General features: G+C 44.7%; 1 protein-coding gene across 1 annotated transcript; it reads right to left on the reverse strand.

The window, feature by feature from the left end:
• Positions 1-1,801: 1,801 nt before the first annotated feature.
• On the reverse strand, positions 1,802-21,106 carry Cldn18 (claudin 18). The gene is made up of 5 exons (XM_048417497.3): positions 20,760-21,106; positions 8,710-8,874; positions 8,002-8,119; positions 5,951-6,061; positions 1,802-3,974 (listed from the first exon to the last, which is right to left on the reverse strand). The coding sequence occupies exons 1-5, from the start codon at positions 20,977-20,979 to the stop codon at positions 3,803-3,805; spliced, it is 786 nt and encodes a 261-aa protein (XP_048273454.1). The 5' UTR covers positions 20,980-21,106; the 3' UTR covers positions 1,802-3,802.
• Between the last annotated feature and the right edge of the window lie 879 nt (positions 21,107-21,985).

The following is a 21,985-nucleotide window of genomic DNA, read 5'->3' on the forward strand; positions in this document are numbered from 1 at the left end:
GTGTGCATGCATGAGTGTGTGTGCTGTGTGGGCGATTCCGGATGACTATCGAGAGGCTTTGGGCCTCTCAGACTGGTCACAGCCTGGCGATTCTCTGAGAGGTCAGCAAAGAAAAAAATGTAAAAACATGTTATAAATAATTGTAATTGATCCTGCAAGCACTAAATGATATACCTGAGAACTATTTCACCCCTCTCCATTCCTCCCCTCTCCTCGGTTCCCTTCTTTTATTCCTCTCTTCCCCCCTTTTCTTTCCTTTCTGCTTGGTTTTTGGTGCTGCGGACTGACTCAGGGCCTCACGCATGCTCACTGTGCTCACCTTGAACCTCATGGATACTTCCTGTGCTCACCCCAGGGCCTCAAGCCTGCTCGGTGTGCTTTCAACCACTGGGTTACACTCTTCGCCCTGAAGATCATCTTTAACTACTCTCGTAATTTCACGTACTTAAAACTGAATGTAAAGTTTTAAAATTTTAATTGTTTTATCTTAATCTTTGTCACTTTTCTTTGAGAACTGGGAGACTCTCTCAGGCCCGCTTTTCTCTACCATATGCTGTTTGGCAATTAGAGAGATCTAGAAGTTAGAACTCTGAAATTTTCCATGTAGTTCAGGTCCAGTCTAAGGAGAAAGAAATGAAACAACCACACTCATGCCCAGACCATCGACTCTGGTGAGAATTAGTGAGTCAAAAAGCAAAAAGAATATAAAGAGATGTGAACGTAGGATGGGGACTTGCCGGGTAGGGGTTCAGGGAAAGTGGGAGGAGAGAAAGAGAGGGTAGTGGATGAGTGTGACAAGAATGTGTTACATATGTATATGCAACTGTTGATTATAAAAAGGTTAATTATAAAAATAAATTAAAAAAATTATGCAAGCAACATCCTCAGGACATAATCTTCATGGCCATAGCAAGTCTGCATCTTGACTGAGCATCCTGGGCATGGCCAAACCAGGTGCCCATGTTCCAGCTAAGGAAGTGGCTTGGGATGGGGAGTAATTCAGAGTCCAGTGGATTTTGTCAGGATTCGTTCTCCTGTGCATGTCGGGAAAGGCTTTCTGCCTGCAGTATGATCAGCGCTCCCTACCACCCCGTTAGATGATCTTCTCAGGAAACAGAGCAACAAAGAAGGAAAGAAAACTGAGATGCAGAACAGAGTAAGAGTCTTGCTCTTGTCCCTCAATGTAGCTATGCCTGAGCCAACCTTGGCTTCAGATAGCCCAGTCAGAAGTCTTAAAGTTGTGTAAGTGTGCACCAGGCCCTGTGCTTCATTAGTACTACGTCTTTAGTATCCATACTTTATGGATAAGGGGCCTGAGACTTGGGGAGGTGAGACACTTTGCTTAGTCTCCTAGCTGGGAAGTGGCAGGACCCAAGGTGGAGAGGGAGCAGTTCTGATTTTGCAGCTCATTTCATTTCTCTCGCTGGATACAGATACAGTGACTACAGCTTGGCATGCTTCTGTCTTAACCCTAGGTCAAGAGGGCAGGCCCTGGCTCTCTTGTTTCACAGAGCCAACGATGTTAGGCACTTTAGTTTGGTGCACCCATGGTCAAACAGGCTAAACTGGTTACCTAGACCCCCCTGCTTCACTCCAGGTCATTCCGAGAACCTCGCTTCATTAAGGCTTCTGAAGTTTCAGAAGTCATTAGCCAGACTGGGCCCAGACCTAATTGGCCTCCAGGCATCTGGGTTTCTGCAAGCAGAAGCAATTCTGGAAAGATGCATTCAGCTTTGAAAGTATTGAAAGTTCTTATGTCCACATCTCAAAGCTTAGGAAAAAAAGAACAGAGTTATTCAAATGGAAGTTAACAGGGTTTTTAATATTTAAGTAACAAAACATGGAGGTTAATACTCAATGCATACAATAAGACAGCAATAACAAAAGGATGACAGAGCACAGTCTCAAGGGAAGCTTTTAAACAGTCATGTGTTAAGCCAGGTGGTGGTGGCAGTGATGACACACGCCTTTAATCCCAGCACTCAGGGGGCAGAGGAAGGATGATCTCTGAATTTAAGGCCAGCGTGGTCTACAGAGCAAGTTCCAGAACAGGCAAAGATACAGAGAAACCCTGCCTTGAAAAAACAAAAGTAAAAAACAAAAACAAAACAACCAGTGACATGTTTGAGAACTACTAACTGAAAACAGCTGAGTCTCACTGCCTCCAGTCTGGCCGGGGATTTTCTGGTGGGTGGGTAGTTGGGGGTGAGGGGAAGAAACTCACTGTATTTGTGGTCTCAAAGGGATGACCTTCTGTTTGGCCCCAAGAACTTTAATAACTTTCATGCCTTCAATTTCCACCTCCTTCTCTCCCTCCTCTCTTGAATGGTTTGATCTGTTCATTTTTTTAAAGTCAGTTTTAGGAAGGCCCTCTTCAATATAGCCTAAAACCACCGGTGTCCCGTGGGAATGACTCTGCGTTACCCTGGAAACAGCCCTGAGTATTCTCTGACCCCCTGGAGGTCACTTTTATATGCACTATTAATGTAAGGACTGCCCTTTCCTCTATGACAACGCCTTGGCCAGGACAGCACCACTGCTGTTCTGGGCTTGGGTGGGTTTTAGTGAGCATCCTTATCTCCATTTCCTGGGAGCCTATTCCAGCTGCATGCTGGGATGGAGTTCGTGTTTTCTCCTACAAGCACAGAGGAGGGTGTGGCCCACATATTAATGCCCGGTGCAACTGTCAGAACCACAAAACTGACCACAGGATCCAGGAAGTGCCACTGTTAACTGGCAGGGACTGGAGCTGCGCCGGTGAAGAGGCACAGGCTAACTAGTCCTTTTGCAAAAAGAACCAGTTTTAAGCTACTTTCTAGGATTTGGGATTTGACTTTGTAAAAACAAGGGCTGTACTTATGAGTACTTAGGTTACAGAGATCTCAAAAGAAAACAATTAGGATCAGTAAGCTTTTCATGATGTTTGGATTTATGTAGAACCTTATTGAGTACAATATGGACAATAACAAGGAATGATCCCCACCCCCAGATATTTCTATATGTAAGGGTGAGGCCAATTCACAGAGATATTATATACCATTTTGCTAATGTACTATTTATTATAACTGCATATAGAACTCAGGTTACCAAAAAATCCACTTCTTTCTCTTCTCAGAAAAATTTCTGAATTCTGACAGAAGGAGGGCCCCGGGTGGAAAGTTCGGGCACAGTCTGGTTGAAATCAGCAGAAGCCAAGAGAAGGAGACAGTCTGGTTTGCCTCACCTGAAAACCCCTGTGGCTGATAGCGTGAGATCACCACAGGAGCGGCTCTGAGTGGAGGTCGGAGAGACTGCAACTGTCTCTCCTTTATTATCTTTTTAATCACTGTTCACTATGATTATTAGTCAAGTTGGGGATGGGTAAGGCAAAATTAGTAGGAAATAATGTCCTTTAATCCATTTTTTCCCTTTAAAAATTTTACTTGGGGGTCAAGCTGGGAAATAGATCCTCAACAGGTTCATTAAATATGAGAGGGAAAGGTTGTCTAAGCCATCAAGTATCTGTCAGCGTGTCAAGTACCATTCTATTTAGTCTACAGTGAAAGGCAGAGGACTGGGATAGGTGAGCGGCTATGGCCTCTAACTCATAAATGATAACTCAGCTGTTTTGTGACGGACTGTTTAGAGACAGAGATGCGTGGCCAAGACTGTCTAACCTCACCATGGATGAAATTAAGGCTTTACAAGTTTCCCATTGTCAGTCAAAAGCAATAATGGAACAAGGTAGAATGTCCTTGGTTTGGGGCGAGCTCTTCTTGGGGAAGGGTTTCTTCGGCACCCGGTGGGGGGGTATCTTAGAGCCTTATACATAGTCATACTTGGTAGGATGAGATTGTTCATCTTCCTCTGTGCGGGCACCTCCATCATAGATCTTCTTGTTTCTGATGTTGGACCCAAAGCCAGTGCTGGCCTTGTAGCCTCCAGGCTTGTAGGCAACATTTTGGCCAGAGGCATGGTAAGACACGGCTTTGAAGCTGAAAACAAAAGAAACAAACCTTGAACACCGGCGTCTTTAGTAGGGAGACCAATTTCCCCATTTACTCCTGTCTCAGGTTCAGCACCGGATGCTTCAGTGTTCATAGAGATATGTTAGTCTTAATTTGGCTAGGATACATAGTCACCGTGTTCTTAGAGACATAAGCTGTCTGCGGTGGAGCGTGATTTCCTGCTTTTAAAGGAGGCTTAGAGGTTGATGAAGAAATTTAAAGGAAGAGAAGAAGGGTGACTGAGTGAGGGTGATGGGATACATGTGACATGAAAGCAGAAGTGGGGGCTACGGGAGGGAAGGGGGATCAGCAAGAAGGGAGGGGAGATGGGGAACATGTGGGGTAATGAGACAAATAAAGACAAAATTGGACACATGGATAAAAAAAGTCTCATAATGAAACCTGTTATGTTTTATGCAATCTTAATTAATTATTTGCTTGTTCTTGTCCCCCCCCTTTTGTTTTTGAGGCAGTATCTCATGTGGTTCAGGTTGGGCCTCTAAATTGCTGTGTAGCTGAGGGTGACCTTGAACTGACTCCCACTGTCTCCACCTCCTCAGGGCTGGCATTACAAGTGTCTGCCTCTTTGACTTTTTTGGTGTTTGATTCTAACCTAAAAGATCAATAAAAATTCTGTCTGTCTGTTTGTGTAATGCATGCGCATATTAGAGCTGTAATGAGATGGTTGCTACTGACCACTGAATTTTCCTTTAATTAAAATGAAGGTGACAGTTGTCCAGTGGGACTCTGTTTGATGAAGAATCACAGAATCTGTCAGCTGGAATCTACAGATGTCTAACTTCTAATTTGTTTGTTCTATGGGCAAGGTATCAGAAGCTACTGTGGTGTGGGTATGCACTCTACAAGATTCACAGGAAAATTTAATTCCCAGTGTGATGGTGTTAAGAGATGGGCCTTTGGGGCGGTGGTGACACACAACCTTTAATCTCAGCTCTTGGGAGGCAGAGGTAGGTGGATCTCTGAGTTAGAGGCCAGATTGATCTACAGAGGTAGTTCCAGGACAGCCAGAGATACACAGAGAAACCCTGTCTTGAAAGGCAAAACCAACCAACCAACCAACAAATAAAAAACAAAAACGAATAGGGCTCTGGAGATATGATCAAGCAATCATGAGAATGGCCGAAAGGATTGATTGCTTTCTTTCCTTCCTATTCTTTTTTTTCCATGTGGGCAACCTTCCTCTCCTGCACAGAATGCAGGAGGATGCCATCTTGGCATCTTGGCAGCAGAGACTGCGCTCTCACTAGATACCAATCCCAATGCCTTCATTTTGGACTTCCCAGCTCTAGAGCTGTGGTAAATACATTTTTATTGTTCCTAAATTAACTATCAGAGGGTATTGTGCTAAAACAGTCCTAATGCACTGTCAGAGGCCAGGAGAACAGAAAAGACTTGCTGTATGCACAGGGCCCATGAGTGGTAGAACCACCATACACTCTGGCTCTACCGATCCCAGATCCTTTGTAGACATTAAGAGCAGGGTTTCTGGATAGCAGGGCTGTTGGTACTTTGGAGCAAGTCCTTCGTGGTGAGGGATGCTCCTGTGCATTCTGGATGTCCACCCTGGGCACATATATACCCACCAAAAAGCAGATTCATTTTCCCCTACCATCAACAAAGCAATCAAGTATTTTCAGGTGTTAACAAATATCTCTGCAGGTGGTAGAGATGTAAAACTCTCTTCCAGGGAAGGATTACAGAGTTAGGAATCACTAGAGCTAGAAGGAACTTAGAGGGATTGCCCCTACTCTACCCCTAATTTCAAAGAGGATCCATCTGAAATACTCGCAGTGGAATCTTGTTCTAGTCTTCTGATTCCCCATATAGGAGGAAGTTCAATGAACTTGTAGCTGATATCATTCTCCCATGTATATGGATAAGTTATCCTGGCTATAAAGTATGCATCAGGCGAAATTCTCGCTGCAGAAGGAGGCAGGACTCACTTGCTGTCATCCGGTGTCAGACCACGGCAGGCAATGCACATCATCACACCCCCAATTAGTGTGAGGCCTCCAGCGACCCAGCCCACGAATAGAGCTGCACCAAAGGTGTACCTGAAGAGGGAGATGTCATGAATACAGCTGACTAAACCCTCCCCATTGCTTCCAGCCATCCAGTCCCCTTTGTTCTCCTTTGGTCCCTCCTTCTTTCTCTCCTGATCAATGAGAGAGTCTGCAAGGCTTGACAAGAGAAGTTTAAGAGTGATGGAGACAGCCTCAAGTTGTTTCTGAGGGATTTTTGGTATCTTGAGTTTTCATAGTGGACCTTGTCTTGGGTGACATTATATTGCAACTCTTCCCTAAGGGCCCAGGTATTAAAGACTTGATATCCAAAGTAGTCCTATTAGGAGATGGTAGACTTTTAGGAGTTGTGACCCATGAGGAGCTTTAGATAATTGAGGATGTGCTTTCAAAAGATATGAGACTCCTGGTATTAAAACTGAGAAAGTCCCAGGCAATCAGTAAAGACACTATGGGAGAGACCTGGAACAGAATGTTGATAGCTTATGTGATCACGTTCCTCCTCATTCTTGTAACAAAGCCCTGGGTTTCCAGAGTCAGATCATGACAGTTGTACCATCTTGAAATCCTGTCTATATCACTTGTTGGTAACTGGAGAAATACCAGCTCTACTATGTAGAGTGGATTTATACCACTCTCTGGAAACAAGACTGGTGCAGGAAGTCCTTCTGTATACGTGTTGCTTTTATTGGTTAATGAATAAAGAAACTGCTTTGAACCTATAGCAGGGCAGAATAGAGCTAGGTAGGGAAAACTAAACTGAATGCTGGGAGAAAGGAGGCGGAGTCAAGAAGATACCATGTAGCCCCCAGAGGAGAAAGATGCAAGCTGCTAGTTGGAACCTTGCCGGTAGGCTGCCACAAACCTCATGATAAAATATAAAATAATAGAAATGGATTAACCAAAGATATAAGAGATAGCCAGCAAAATGCTTAAGAGATTGACCAAGCAGTGATTTAATTAATACAGTTTCTGTGTTGTTATTTCAGGTCTAATTTGCCAGAACGAACAAGCGACCTCCTTACAACAGAAGACCTTCCTTCTTAGGGGTTTTGCTGGTGCTTATTGCTGAGATACATCAATGTGATACTTGGGCTAAACAAATATAGGTGTTGATAATGCTTTTCCACTAAATTTTCTTTCCCCTCTGTGGATGGAGAGATGGCTCAGTGGTTAAGAGCACTGACTGCTTTTCCAGAGAACCTGGGTTCAATTCTCAGCACCCACATGGCAGCTCAGAACACTCTGTAACTCCAGTCCCAGGGGCTATGACACCCTCTTCAGGCCTCCTCAAGCATGGCACATATGTTGTATATAGACATACAAGCAGGCAAATACTCATACACACAGAATAGAAAGAAATAAAATATATAAAAAAAATGCCCTGCTTCTTTCAGGCATCAAATTATAGTGAGGTTTCACCTCTACCTCCTAGACCTCTCTGAGACAGGGAGCTTGATTGTATCTCTTGCACCCTGGTCTCTGCCTGGGCCACAGCAGGTGCTCAATACAGTCACTGGATGAGATAATGAGGAAAAGGTGACAGCACCGGGAGGAGCCAGCCCTTCTCCTACCCGTACCCGACTCGACTCCTTTCTATTGGGATTTCCCCTGCTCCTGTCATGCTTCCATAATGAACTGTGGGTCTAAGTTGATGCTCATTTACATCTTGGGTTAACCATGCCTGTCGTGTTGCCGCCACAATGGGGCCCGTGTAAGAACGCTAGATAAATACTGTGAACTGTCACTGTATTTCAGTACAAATGCCGGATCAGCCTCAAGTCATATCAGCAAGGGTATTTCATGGAAATGAAGTTCATGAATTTGCAGATCGTTGTTGAGTTATGATACAGTGTGGTTGTCTCTGATAAATGTTTGCTATTTCAGGCCCTGACAGGCACATTAGGCACATGGTTTAATCGTCCTCTTACAATATTCCCTGTGGATCACCAGGAAGCCAAGTAGGGGGTTACCTTGTCTGAACGGTCTGCACCATCCCACCCATGCCGCTGTACATGTTAGCTGTGGACATCCAGAAGTTGGTAACCAGCATGTTGGCAAACACGGACACACCAATAATTGCACAGATTCCTGTGGGAAAAGAACAAGGACCAGGTTAAGGGGCCACAATATATCTGAGGCAGTTTACGTTGAAATGAGTTCAGATGAAAGGACTTTAAGATACTCTCTATTCCTGTAATAGAATGATCAACCAACCACTGACTGTTGAATTAAACAGTTTTGCCTACTAGACAGTAGGCAAAGTGCATCTCACATTTAATTCTGGAAGGATTCCTATATGTGCAATGCACATAGAAAGAGACGTTTCCACACACCTCGGGATCAAGGGTAAATAAACCAAGCATCTGGGGACTACTCTTTAGTTACTGGCAAGAGTTTCCCCATTAAAACCACTTCCTAGTGGTTTTTAAGGGCCCAGTCACATGTTTGCCTTAGGGTTGACCTTCCTCTATTGCAGTGTTGCTAGTAGCTAAGTGGGACCTTAGAACTGGTTACAGTTCTGTGGAGGGTAATTTTGCTTCCACGCACTCAGACCATGAATCCCAGAGTGAAACACTCTGAGCTATGTTTAACAGTGGGAAGGGGCCACTTTTCTTGTTTCAGAACAATTTATTCTAGCATTTGCAGGTGCATGCTTGAGAGTGGGAGTCTGTGTTTACCTGAGATGATGAACAGGATGCCTGAGGTCAGGGTCATCTTGGCCTTGGCAGAATCATCCATGCTGCCAATCCGAATGCACTTCAGGGCAAAGATGGACACTAGAATACCGATGACGCCCAGAACAATGCCCACGATCATGAGGGCTCGTACTGCTTGCAACATGGCTGTAGAAGAAGGAGCCCAGCACAGGCAGACAAATAACAGCATCAGTTAGGTTTTAGGTTGTTAAAACACAACAATCCCAACTAACCACAAACTGAGGACTGGCAAGACCACAAACTGAGCTTTGACACGGTGTGAAAACATGGAATTGTGGGGAATGCAAAAAGGCATCACTTGTATCCCTCCGAGTGATGAAGGGTGTGCACACAGATGTCCAGAGAAAGGGAGTTATGGATGGTGAGATTGAGAGAACTCTGGGTATTTATTACTTCAAAACTTGATAATCTTGGCCTAGAAAGGGAACACATTTGTCTAAAGTGATCGTCAAATCATTTATTGAGCTGACAGGAAACTCAAGTGAACTGCACAGCATTCTGCTTGTCTTTGCATAGGAATTGAAACCATCATGGACCAGATACAAACCGTAGGGAAAGGCAAGTGGTGGTGGCACATGCCTTTAATCCAAGCACTTGGGAGACAGAGGCAGATGGATCTCTGTGAGTTTGAGGCCAGCCTGGTTTACAGAGTAAGTTCCAGGACAGGTTTCAATGCTACACAGAGAAATCCTGTCTCCAACAAACAAACAAACAAACAAACAAACAAACACACACAACAAAAAACCCAAAAAACAACCAAAAACTCAAAAACCAACAAACCAACCAACCAAACAAAAAAAAACCCCATTCCCCCCAAACAAAAAAACCAACAGTCACCCCCAAACCCTAAACTGTAGAGAAACTCAGCACTAAGTCTGGGATGAAGAAATGAAGGTACTGAGACTATACCAAAAGTATTCTGTATTTATCCTTTTTCAAGGACAACTACTAAGGTCATGGGTGGACTGTATGTTTCTAATTATAATGATCAGTATGTTAATATTAAGATTTTCAACAGTTTATCAAGAGCGTTCCCTTTGTAGGAATTGATGTTTCTGTAGGTCCTACTGGGTCTTGCTATGGACCTCACCTCCAGTCATATGTCCAACATAGTTTCTAGTTTATCATTAAAGGCTAAACATCTTAACAGCCACTTACCAAGACACCCACACTGTATGTGGGATGTTAGTAGTGAACACTATGAAATGTCGAGAGACACTCATCAAGTTTGGCCATTGCAAGCATGAAGAATTTTATAAGTCTCCTAGTGCAGGTCAACCGCTGAGCTTTGCACCATATGTACATATGTATCATATGTTTAGTACATAAAAGACATCAGACACCAATTTGTTTTATCCTTCTAACGGCCCCTTCTATCCATCACACAAATCCTGATGGAGCTGCCATATCTTATATCAGTACTTAAAAAAAATCTTTTAATTTTAAATACCACAGGTTGATGCTCTGGCAAAATAAGGAAATGCTTGAGTGTCACAGAAATGCCAAATCGCTATAAAAGCTTAGAATTGTTTTTTTCTCATGTAGAAAGCAGAACTGTTTAGATGGAAAACAGTTTGTGGGGCAGACTGATTCGGGGCCCACTTTGAATTATCTACCAACCCAGATCTTTCAGGCTAATAACTTGACTCTTGATCACAATGACCTAATCCAGCATGGGCATGTGATTGGCACCTGGCAAATGAGACCCTCACGTGAGATGTTTATACTTTAGACACAGATCAACCTCTCTCCAAAGGGGTGTGACACGTCCAGGGACTTCAGGAATTCTATTGGGTGGAGAAGTTACCACACAATGACCAGAAGGTGTAAGGCAATAGGGAGGTACAGAGTTCTGATAAAGTTTGAGCTGTGGATTCTAGGTACTTAGGAGGGCTAAATACCTTCTTGGGATCTAGGAGTTATTCTGACATCATTAACAAAATAACATATTTTGAGATAATTCATGTTGAGACTGTTAACTGAAATCAGGTGACTATAAATTATGCAAGGTATTTTCATTAGTGTTTTTCTTTAAAGCCTTATTGTTGATGAACAGTTGACAAAGCACAACCAAGACAATGTTGAAGGTCCTTGCTGATGGGAGCGGCCTCTCATGTGAAGTCACAGCCACAGGCACCGCATCCCACACTGCAGTGACAGAGGACAGATAGAAAGATCATTTTCCTCTTGTTTGAAACCACTGAAATGATCTCCTAATTATATAAGCAGTAAATGATCTTTATAAATATTTCCGAGCTTGTAGGCACCTCCCAAAGACTCTTTATTTCACTTCTTGGGGGATAACTAACAGCAGTATCTTGGTGAGTAGTTTTTATGGGAAGTTTTTCCTTTTATAGAAGATTAATAAAGCCCCACTGAGGGTTACACTACTGTTTAGACCCAAGGCACAGAATCAGGAGCCAGCCAGAGATGCAGTTTTACAGGCCCTATAACGTTCTAATGATGAGGGACTTACCTGAAAGACATGTCATTCTTAGTGTCAGTGACCCAGTTAATAATGTCCAGGTGAAATCCAAATTTGAGAATAGAAAAGAAATGCTTCCTGGTAGCCTTCTGGCCACACCTCTTTGCTGGTTGAGATGAGATTTCCCAGACTCTAACTCAACACTACAAACCTTCATCTACTTTGTTCCGTTTCCCATCTCCCTCAGGACCTTGAGATTGAGTCTTAACTTTGCTTTTCTGCTGGAAGGAGTGTTCCATAAGCCACCATCACTAGCTGTGGTCTCACTAGCAGGTGCATTCTCAACATAGGTTTGTGTGAGCCGTCAGTTGATCATTCTTGGAAAAACTAATAAATCTGGCATCTTGCAATGACAACTGAGTTCTGTGCTACTGTATTGGTGACTCCAGTAAGACCCAGAGAACACATGAGCATTGGAGGGGCACTAGGACCTATCTGCTCCTCAAATGTGATGGCTCTACTGCTCTACCTGTGTTCCCAGAGCCGTGTCCAGTGGCTTTGCTGGCCCTGCAATGTGCTGGGAGCAAATACTTTGTTCATTTCCTTATTAAAAATGCAAATGAATGCCATCTATTTGTGTATTCATTTCTGTCTTTGTGTTTTTAGAGGCAGTACACACTGAATTATTGTAGCCGTGAATTAGTAATGCTTTTATATTCTACTCCATGGATTTTTTTTTCATTTATCATGTTTTAGGAATTTTTTTTCTTGATTTTATTTTGGTTAGAGCTTCATTGTGTATCCAAGGATAGCCCTGAACTCACTCTGTAGCCAAGGTTGGCCTTGAATTCCCAGCAATCCTTCTGTCTCAGCCTGCCAAGTACTGGGATTACAGGTGTACACCACCAGGCTTGACTTTCATCATGTAGTTAGAGCTCAAATCCTCTGCAAAACTTTTCCCCACCCCCGATATTGTAGAGAAATAAACTTAAGAGAAATAATCTGTCTTGAAGGCTTTTGCATTCTGAGATTACATATTTCTGCAGTCCTGAGCTTTTATTTCTTCTTACCTTGGGAATATTCTAGCTGAGTAAATGCCAAAAAACTTTGTGGCAGTAGCACATGGCATAGGATAAGTTGTCTCTCTCTCTCTCTCTCTCTCTCTCTCTCTCTCTCTCTCTCTCACACACACACACACACACACACACACACACACACACACACACACACAGCTAAATTACGCAGTGATTCCATGGTTCAGAACTGTGATTCAGAGGACATTTGTGAGATAGTCCACACCCTCTGGAAATAAATATCATCAGGACTGTTCTGGTTTTAGACGTTATTATCAGGAAACTGGATGTTTGAGAAAAAGAACAATCATAAACATCCCTCTGTCTTGTTCCTATAGTTCTCTTAGACGTTTTTATTCTACCCAGGAGCCTACTAAAGGTTTTAAAAAATGCTCTAATTTTGATCTTTAAAATCCTAAGCTATTAAAACATAATTTATCCAATTTGAGAAACACTTGACAAGGCATCTGGTTAAGAGAAAGCAACCAAACTCAAGTGAGCACTAACGGACTGATCAAATAACCATAGAGGATGAAGATCCCTTCTTCATTCTCTGGATGTTACATTTTTTTTCCACCCTCAGCAAGTGTGAAGTCCCTGACTCCATAGAGTGGCTTTAATAATCTATTTCTGAAAACATATCCCCATGTATAGTGAGTTAGGGGGCTTCTCTGACATCATTGGATGAGAAGCGAAGTGGGGAGCTGTCAGATGGAAGGCAAAAATGCAATGAGGCGTGCTGCTGGCATGCCCCAGCATCCCTTGGAAGGTGAAGCCTGGACATTCTGTCACATCAGCTTCTGTGCCAGGTTCTTGGATGCTTCTTTCTTGCTTGCTTCTTCTTGACCTGTAGACTTGCGATGAAGGCAAGATCTGCTCTGAACCAGGGTTCTAGCATGGCCCTGAGCTCCTGCTTAGGTTTCAGAGCCTCTTACATACTTCTACCCCCTCTTTTCTATGAAGTTAGAAAGAATGCAGCATTGATTTGTAACTTGGGATCCAGGAACAGGCTATGTGGAGGGACCAAGGTATTCTCTGGTTGGAAACCCCCTTGAGATTCTTTTGGGAAGGGAAACTGTGATGGAGGCAGGTGCTAGGGAGTGGGTGCACAAGCGTGGTGCCATCCATAATGATCTTGGAGGGTCAGGAAGGTGATCTGAGCTTCCCTTTCAGCCTGAAGTCTACTATTTGGAATTCAAACTTTTCTCCATAGACAGGTAAACAGGACAATTATCTGGAACCACAGGTTTCTCTTTTTGCCACTGACTCTCTTATTTGATGTTTTGATCAAGCTACATAGGCTTTATCAAGTGGTAACATGTGAGTCAGCAGGCTCTGTGGTCTGACATCCCCCCCCCCCCAACCAAAGGTGAGACAGGAGCATTATTTCCAGTGAATAATTAGCCATATCAGTCAGAAGGGAGGCCAAGACTCAGGGCTGATAAAAACAAACAGAAAGGTTGGAACTCAGCATTCCCTCCCTGTTGCAAAATATCCCATTCAGTAAAGCAGATGTGGACTGACGGGTGAAGGGTACGAAGGTGTTGGTCTCAATCCTGGTTTCCTGAGCATGCTTGGGAACCTTTAGAAAAGTGACAATGATGTGGCCTCATTTCGAGCCTTTCGTCCAGTTGTTAGATAATGTAAGATTTTGAGGGCAAAGTGTGAAGATGATCCTAAAGCGTGGCTCAAGGAAGAAAGCGCACCCAGAGCGGTCAGCACTGAGCTGCCATCAGAGTAGCTCTGGGAAGACAGTAGTTCACTGGGAACCAAAGGCCCATGGGTGGGGCTTGGAGGAGAGGGCAAGAACCCACAATTTCAGGTAGCAGAGGTTCAGACTGGGGCCAGGAAGGATTGGAGGAGGAGTTCACGTAGGGATGTCTGTGGTTGACCTCAGAGGGAACGCTTCAGAACAAAGCAAACTTTCTCCAAAGAGTTCAAGGAGCTAAAAGGAAGGCTCATGTCTCTGAAATTCTGCCACACTGTGATGCCAGCTGAGTGTGCCCGGGCAAGTCAAATGACCTCAGATAAAGTTCCCTCCACTCTGGAGTGAAATAAAGACATCTCTGCAAGAGATGTCATGAGAATCAGGCACTACTCAGTAGCTGAATAAAATCAAGCCAGGCTTGGTAAATATCGGTTTCCCCTGTTTCCCTGACAGAACCGTTTCCCTGGCAACTCCATGTGGCTTTGGCTTGCACGAACTCTACATGACCATGTGATGAAACTACCAAAAGTATGTGATTGTGATGAGCAAAAGGAGAAGATGATGGGAAGAGGGAGGCTGGACCTAGTGGCACCAGGGAGGGCTAAAAGCACAGACAAAGGCAGACACACAGAACCGTGCCAGCAATGAACAGAGGTGTCAAACGCTCTTACTCCCTATTACAATAGTATAAAGAGTATAGAGAGGTGGAGTCCCAAGAGGAGGGCTCAGTCCTCAGTAATGGCAGTAGGTCTTATCAAAGGCGTCACAGAAGTCTGGCTGTACCTTTCAGCCCTTCCTTCCCTTTCACGATGAGAGAACACAGCAAAAACTAACATCCCCATCACCATGACTTTGGATTTTCCAGATTCCAGAGCTGTGAGAAATAAGCTGTGAGGTTGTTGTTCATCAGCTTCCCCCTCTAAGGTACTTTTGTTATAGTATTTCGTCAGCCTTTCAGGTGAGACCCAGCTATATCTCTAGTGATGTACCTCCCCGCCAAGAAGCGGTGTTGTACCTTGATACGATCAGTCCCTGGGATGCCACATTGTGGTAGTTGGTCCTTCCACTGAGACCAGGACCACCATAGCTACAAGCTGAGCAAGCATTCTGGTTCTTTTGGGGGAATTATTATTATTATTATTATTATTATTATTATTATTATTATTATTCAGGGTTTCATTGTGTATCCCTGGCTGGAACTCACTTTGTAGACCAGGCTGGCCTCGAACTCAGAGATTTATCTGCTTCTGCCTCCCAAGTGCTGGGATTAAAGGCATGTGCCACCACTGCTCAGCATATTCTGGTTCTTAAATCTCAGCTTGCTCCTTGAGAAACAAGGTGGCCTCATTTTAATCCAAGTTCCAGGTCCCCATGAGTTTTATAGACATGGGCTCACCTACCTGTGGCATCTCCTTCACATATGTGATGATGTATAAACCCTGGAATGTTTATTCTTAAAGTCAAAGGCATGCTGTGCTCCCCCACCCCCTTCAGAGGGAGGGAAACAGCTTGTTTAAAAACCATGAGGCACTGTCAGACCCAAGATCAACTTTATGACTAATGGGATCATTCATCTCTTAGGACCAGGTTTTCCCCTCAGCATCTGGAAAGAGGCCAGCTGGTTTCACATGACCGTGAGCATTAGACTTCATTAGAAATCATTCAGTTATGGGCGAAAAGAAGTGAGCAGGACATCTTCGGAAAAGATACTTCAGAATAGTCATATTTTTTCCCTTGTAGACTTTTGGGTTCAATGCAGGTTGGTTGGAACCCCTCCCTCCGTGTCTATACATGTGGTTGATGAGAAAGTCTCCAGTTCTCCAGTGGTGGATTTTACACAGTGATGCAGAAAGGGGAGCCAAAACGTCTCATATGGAATCCCCCGAGATACTTGGTGCCTGCTGCAGAGCTGAGAAACACTGAAGGACCCAGGACACAGATGTGGGAGGAATGGGGAAGGGAAGAACAGTGCCTTCAGTTATCTTTACTTCAGATATTTTGGGTGGCGTGGGCACAGCAATGCTTTAACAATGCCAACAACCAGCTCTCGTGACTAGGCTGCCTGGCTCTTCACATCCATGCCATACAGTGTGGTGTTTTAGAGGTGGGGAGAATTAAGCCAGGAGATGTGAGGGGCCGAGATATCCCACACACACCTGCCCCTAACTCCCTTTACTTCTGGGTGCTGTATGCTGCTTGGACTGGAACACAGCGAGAGGCAATCAGCTGTTAGGTGCACAGAGCTGGTGACATGCAGTGATGTCACCATCGCCTCTTCTCTTCCTGTCCTGCCTGTAGGAGTCTCCATACAGCTGGAGATGAATTACATTTTTCTATAACCGTAAGTACCAAATGGGCATGAAAAAGTTTCCTTCGAGATTAAGTGAAGATTTTGCAAGGAAAGAGCTTGCACTAAGGAAGAATTTCATAGCTTGTGGTGATTGTATGATTGGTGTCTGCCCTGATTCTCTCTGAACACTTTCAGGCTTACTTCTCTTGTGTTCTAGGTCAAAATTAAGCCACCCACACTGTCTCTCTACTGCTCCCACATTGTCTCTATTTCATCCACCACCAAAGAGTCTTCTCTCCTCTTCCCTGGGTTCTTGTTCACACAGCTGTTTCAAATGACAAGTCCCTGTGCTGTGTGTTCCTGGTCGGTAAATGTTGGTCCCTCAGAGCCGACATAAATGTCTGCAGACCCCTTCCACTTCCTGTTTGGAAACCCCGTATCCTTCTGTTGTTGCCTTTAGAGGATCTTCCTGTCCATCCCTTTAGTCAGCCAGATCTCAGTCCCAGGAGTCTGGCAGTTGTGATGTACAGTCATCCTGCTGAAGAGATGGGTGGCTCCCAAACGCACTGCATTCCATGGCCACTACTAAGCCTTGGTTCTCCTGGTTTTCAGGGGAGTCCTGTTTCTATAACCCAGATGGTTATAACTACTGGGAATCCCCCTGCCCCAACATTCATTCCCATGGTGCTTCAGCCTAGCCTGAGAGTCAGAATAGAATAGCAACCCCACTCCATTCCTCTACACTGTTGCCTGTGTGGGCAACGCAGTGCAGTGTGGGAGATGCAGTCAGGCAGCTCAGGGTCCTCTGGCCGTGAACTTAGCAACAGAGAGAAAACTAACTGCACCCAGAAGCACTAAGCACATTGATATGGAACCTTCACAGTTCTTGGGATGTGGTTTCTGCCTGTGCCCTGCGTCCTAAAACTCTTCCAGGACCTCCTCTCCCTTTGAGTGTTTGAAACATCTCAGCGCTGCTTTTTGACGGTAACTGGGCTTCCTATCTGAAAGCTTCCTGTCTGGCCTGACATGGAATAAAGGGGCTGGCACGCTTCCCTTTCTTCCAAGTTTCTGGCGAAGAAGTTTGTGCCTTTCCTCCATGACCGTGTTTACATTGATCTGATATTAAGTACTGAGGAATTTTTTTTCTTCCCAGAAACTCCTTAAACCCTTCCTCCTTCCAGATTCCTGGCCACTCCTATCAAATGTCTGCCCCCTGGAAACCATACTCTTGTATCAGACAACATATTACACGCAGAGGAATTTAGCAACATTTGGTGGGAAAAATGAGCATAGATCAACGGCATGCCTTCTCCTGCACTCCTATTGGTTTTGACCATTGTACAGTTGAGGAATTGCCTGCTTTGCAGAACTGGAATCAGTATGGTAGGGACCTAGCTCAGTGGAGAGCAGTTGTCTAGCAAGCACAAAGCCCTGATCCTAGGTTCTGTGTCCAATAAAGCAAGAACCACATGCAACTAACAAACAAAACTATGGCAAAAACAAAACAAAACAAAACAAAAAACCAAAGGGATGAGTGAGAAGTCAACATGGTGGGCAGACTGCAGCCTAGACAGTTCTTACTCAAAGGGCCTATGCAGCTGAACTGATCAGTGCTGAGCTGATGGGTGCTTACAAAATAGCTGTAAACCCCCATATCTCTCACCTTCCAGAACCATATGTCTAGTGCTAGTCAATGCTTTCTGAGTGGAGGTGACAAGTGTCATTTTCAGACCGACGTGTTTAAGAGCCCCTGTGCCACCTTTAGGGCTTTCTCTTGAGTAACTTCTATGAATAGCCTGTGTATACTCTTTCTTTCCCGTGGACTGCATGTGGGCAGGTAAGAAACGTACAATGTGTGATGCCACTGCTCGGAGTAGCACGGCTGTTGCCGCAGCTGGTGTTAACTACCCTGACTAACTGCTCCGGATGCCCTCACCAGACTGTACAGTAAGGAGGCAGAAGTTTATCGATGACAAGCCTGGGTGATCATTTGACTATTTTAGAAGGAGGGGACCCAGGTCATTTTCTCCACTTAGAAACACAACAGCAAAAACAAAGTACAGAGGCAAAACCAATCCTCTGTTTTTTGGAAGAGGAAACTTCTTATCTGTAATTTTGTGTGTACAAATGGCTTGCATAAACATTAAAATAAATTTTTACTCTTTGGTTCAACCTACTTTATCAACCATGTGCCGTATAGCCTCCCTTCCAGGCCCCATGTTCAGAACTGGGAGACTCTCGGTCTGTGTTAGCACAGAGCAGAATGAGACAAATGTATAAATAATGACATTAATAACCTAAAGTTCAGACTCAGATTCCCTTCCCCCAGTATAATTATTTTCTTCCTGGTGTTGCTAACACCCATGTAGAAGACCCATCAAATCCACTGCCTTTTTGTTGACATTTTGATACGCTTATGTCCCCCGAAACCGGGATTTACAGGTGCCCACAAGGCCAGTTTTGCATTGTGTACTCTGAGATCTGCAGGAAATACTTCTCAGATTCATGAACAGGGCCAAAGGGGACTGGGGAGCTCAATGCTATGAGCATGCGCTTGGGCTATCTGGTTTGTGGGATCCTAGCAAATTTCAAGATGTGGGAAAGTTTCTGATAAGAGTTGTGGGAAGGGCAGGCGCAGCAGGTGAGAGGGAATATCCTGGGCAGGCTGGGCCAGAGAACACTAAGAGGCGAGGGAAAAGAATGGGGTGGGGCAGCAACCTTAGGAAGAGAGCACGGGAGGAAGGGTGTGTGGATGTGGAAAGGCTCCCAGGTTGGTCTGTCATGTCTACTCACTAATCAAGCAGGGAATAGAGGATCATGGGAACTGCCTCGGCTTTGACACCCATAGGAGACAGAGGAGTGGGAACTGGTGGTTGGAAGGATCACCCCAACCTGGTGCTATACTCAAAGGAGCAAGGGATCAAGGGCAAAGGATGGAAATCAGACTGAGGAAGCCGATGTGCTTGTCTAGAAGTGGTGGGAAAACGTAGTCTTTTGATTTGCTTGTCAGTGAGCAGGAGGGAGGCAGAACTTGACAGTGGTTAGAAATAAGAAACCATTTTCCAGGGAAGGAGGATGGGAGCTCAGGTTAGCAGGAGAGGGGAAAGATGTGAGGTGTGGGGTGGATCCTGGGCAGGAGGGCAAAGGGCCTCCAGAGCCTGGGTGGAACGCACGTTTTGTGGAACTATAGGAGACAGAGGAGAGATTTTCAGGGGGTCAAAGGGAAGGATTTCACATGGGACGGCAGTGAAGGGGCTGAGTGGGGCTGAGTGGTACGAGAGCGTATGGAGCTGTTTGGAAGGTTTAAAGCAGAACTTGTGATATATATATATATATATATATATATATATATATATATACATATATAGAATCAGAGTGTTTGGTGGATGCTAGAAAGAGGATACTGAGTACAGGACAGATGCCTTGGGGAAATGTGACTAAGATCACAGTCTTTTTACCTCCATCTAATAATTAACATGGGCGTGGCTAGCCAGGTAGCAACCCAGGTTTTACATGGCCCCCATGGCCTGTCCTTTGCACATAGCATAATCTCTCAGCCTGTTTTCCTCCCCTCTAGCTATTTCTTCCTCCTTTTCTCCCTACGCAGGTGGACTGTGCTAACTCTGCAGTGGATGGTTTCCCAAAGCAGAGCATACCCTAACCCTTGGCCTCTACTCCTTTCTCAGTAGGAGATGAACTCGTTGAATTGCTTCTTTACAATTCCACCCCAAGGGCTCCAAAACCTCTTTACAACGTGTAAATTTGTCTCATCTTTCTCTCTACAAGGGGCTTGCTTTGGAGAATCAAAGCCACCTCACTACCTTTTGCTTGCTGCTTTTGTTAAGTACAAATTGAGTTCGTATACTGTCAAGAATGCAAAGTCCCTGTGATGCTTGAAATAATTATCTGTATTAGAAGCAAATTTCAACTTCTTCTTCAAAGATGAAAAGGTGTCATACGTTTGCATTCTACATTGTCATGATATTATATTCTGACAACTCTGATTTTTAGGGCAAGTATACGAAATATTTTCATCACAAATGCAGAAAAAGAAAACCGTAATTTAATGATAATGGTAATGTTTTTACACCTCACAGGGTCCCCATTTTTTTTTTTAAAAACTTCAATTGAATTGAAAATACAGTTAAAGTTACTCTTGATAAATAGCTCTGTCTATAACAAAAGAACCACTCCCTTTCCTGTTCTCATGTATATACAGGCAGAAGCAAGTCTCCTGCTTATGAAAGCAAGCCATTTATGTTCTCCTTAAGTAACAAGGTTCGAATTAGCCATCACCAGCATGTACTTACATTAGAGCCATTTTCTTGGCTGATATATGAATTCTCCCACCTGTGCGGCTATTGCCCGCTTTGATGCAGGGCCAACTGCTCTTATTCACACCTTTTATTGGAAGCCAGGGCTGCCAGGGTCATGCCCGAGGCAGGACTCAGTCCTGGGAGTCCTTGAGGGTGCACAGGCCCTCTGCCTCTCCTGTCCCTCTCTCACCTCACCTACCTGGAAGGCCCAGGATGGTGAAGTACGGCCGGCACTCGGTGAACCCTGAGCTCTGCTGCACGCAGCTCCTCCAGAGCCCTTCATACTGGAACACAGAGGTGACTGGGTTGTCGTATAGGTCCTGGGTGCTCCACATGTCCATCCCGGTGGCGGCTATGCAGCCGGCCAGACCCAGGAGGGACAAGAGGAGCCCCACCACCTGGCACGTGGTGGTGGCCATGGCTTTAGCTGCTGGTTCTAGGCCTCCAGGAGCAAGCCACCACCCTCCTGCTGGGAAGGTGTGCGGCCTGGCTGGCCGCAGGGAGGTCTCCTAATCAGAAGGTCCCCTTAGCGCAGTGTTTGCTCATACTGTTTTCCTTAGATAGTTCAGTTTCACTCCTGCTTCAAGGGCATATTTTTTTTTCTTTCATTTGTTGGGGAAGCGGCCCCAAGAGGCACTTGTCTGGTTAAGCTTCACAGCCAGGGTGGTTGGAACGTCAAACAGGCTGAGTGGACCAAAGGACTCTCCTCTCGACCAGGCCCTACCGGCTCTACCTCTGCCCAGAATGCACCATCTAGGGGAAAAGGGAGTTTGTTCCATCCAGTGAGAGCGTGAGGAGAGACCACTAAGGCTGACCTGAATTATAATAAAACTCCCTGGGATGCGCCCATTCGGCTCTGTCATAAGTCAGATGGTCGTACATTTCTCCTTGCACGCCGCGTCACCTTTCTCTTATGATCTCAGATGGAAAGGACAGCTGATATTATTTTCTTTGTGAAGTGGAGAGTTCCAGTCTAGCTCTCTCTCTCTCTCAACAGGAAACCCGATTCTAGAGGGGCACCCTTGATCCATGGGTATCGGGACAGCCCAAGGAGTTGGATTCCAGTTGACTCTTGCTGTCTCTCATAAAATAGGAACTATACAAATATCACACAGATAGAGAGGTTACTGTGAAGGCTGAAAGAAGGAACAGGGCTGGCCTGAATTTCTGACCTGGTCACCGAGAGGTTGAGGAACTGCTTCCCACACCATCTCCAGCTCTGTGTGTTTGGTGATTTGGCCTTTTTAGGTCAGTTCCTTCTTTTGTAGCCTGATAGGGAACTATAAGGAACACTCTAGAGCTTTTCTGATTTCACTAGTTTCCATGTGTTGTAGAAAAGTTCTCACTACAGCTGGTGAATTTCTCTGAAATTGTATGATCAACTAGAGAAAAGTCTGACTGAAGAGGTCAGAGCTGGGTTTTTGT

Source organism: Myodes glareolus, chromosome 4, assembly GCF_982192425.1.
Source record: "Myodes glareolus chromosome 4, mMyoGla1.1, whole genome shotgun sequence".
In the NCBI taxonomy this organism is placed as follows: domain Eukaryota; kingdom Metazoa; phylum Chordata; class Mammalia; order Rodentia; family Cricetidae; genus Myodes; species Myodes glareolus.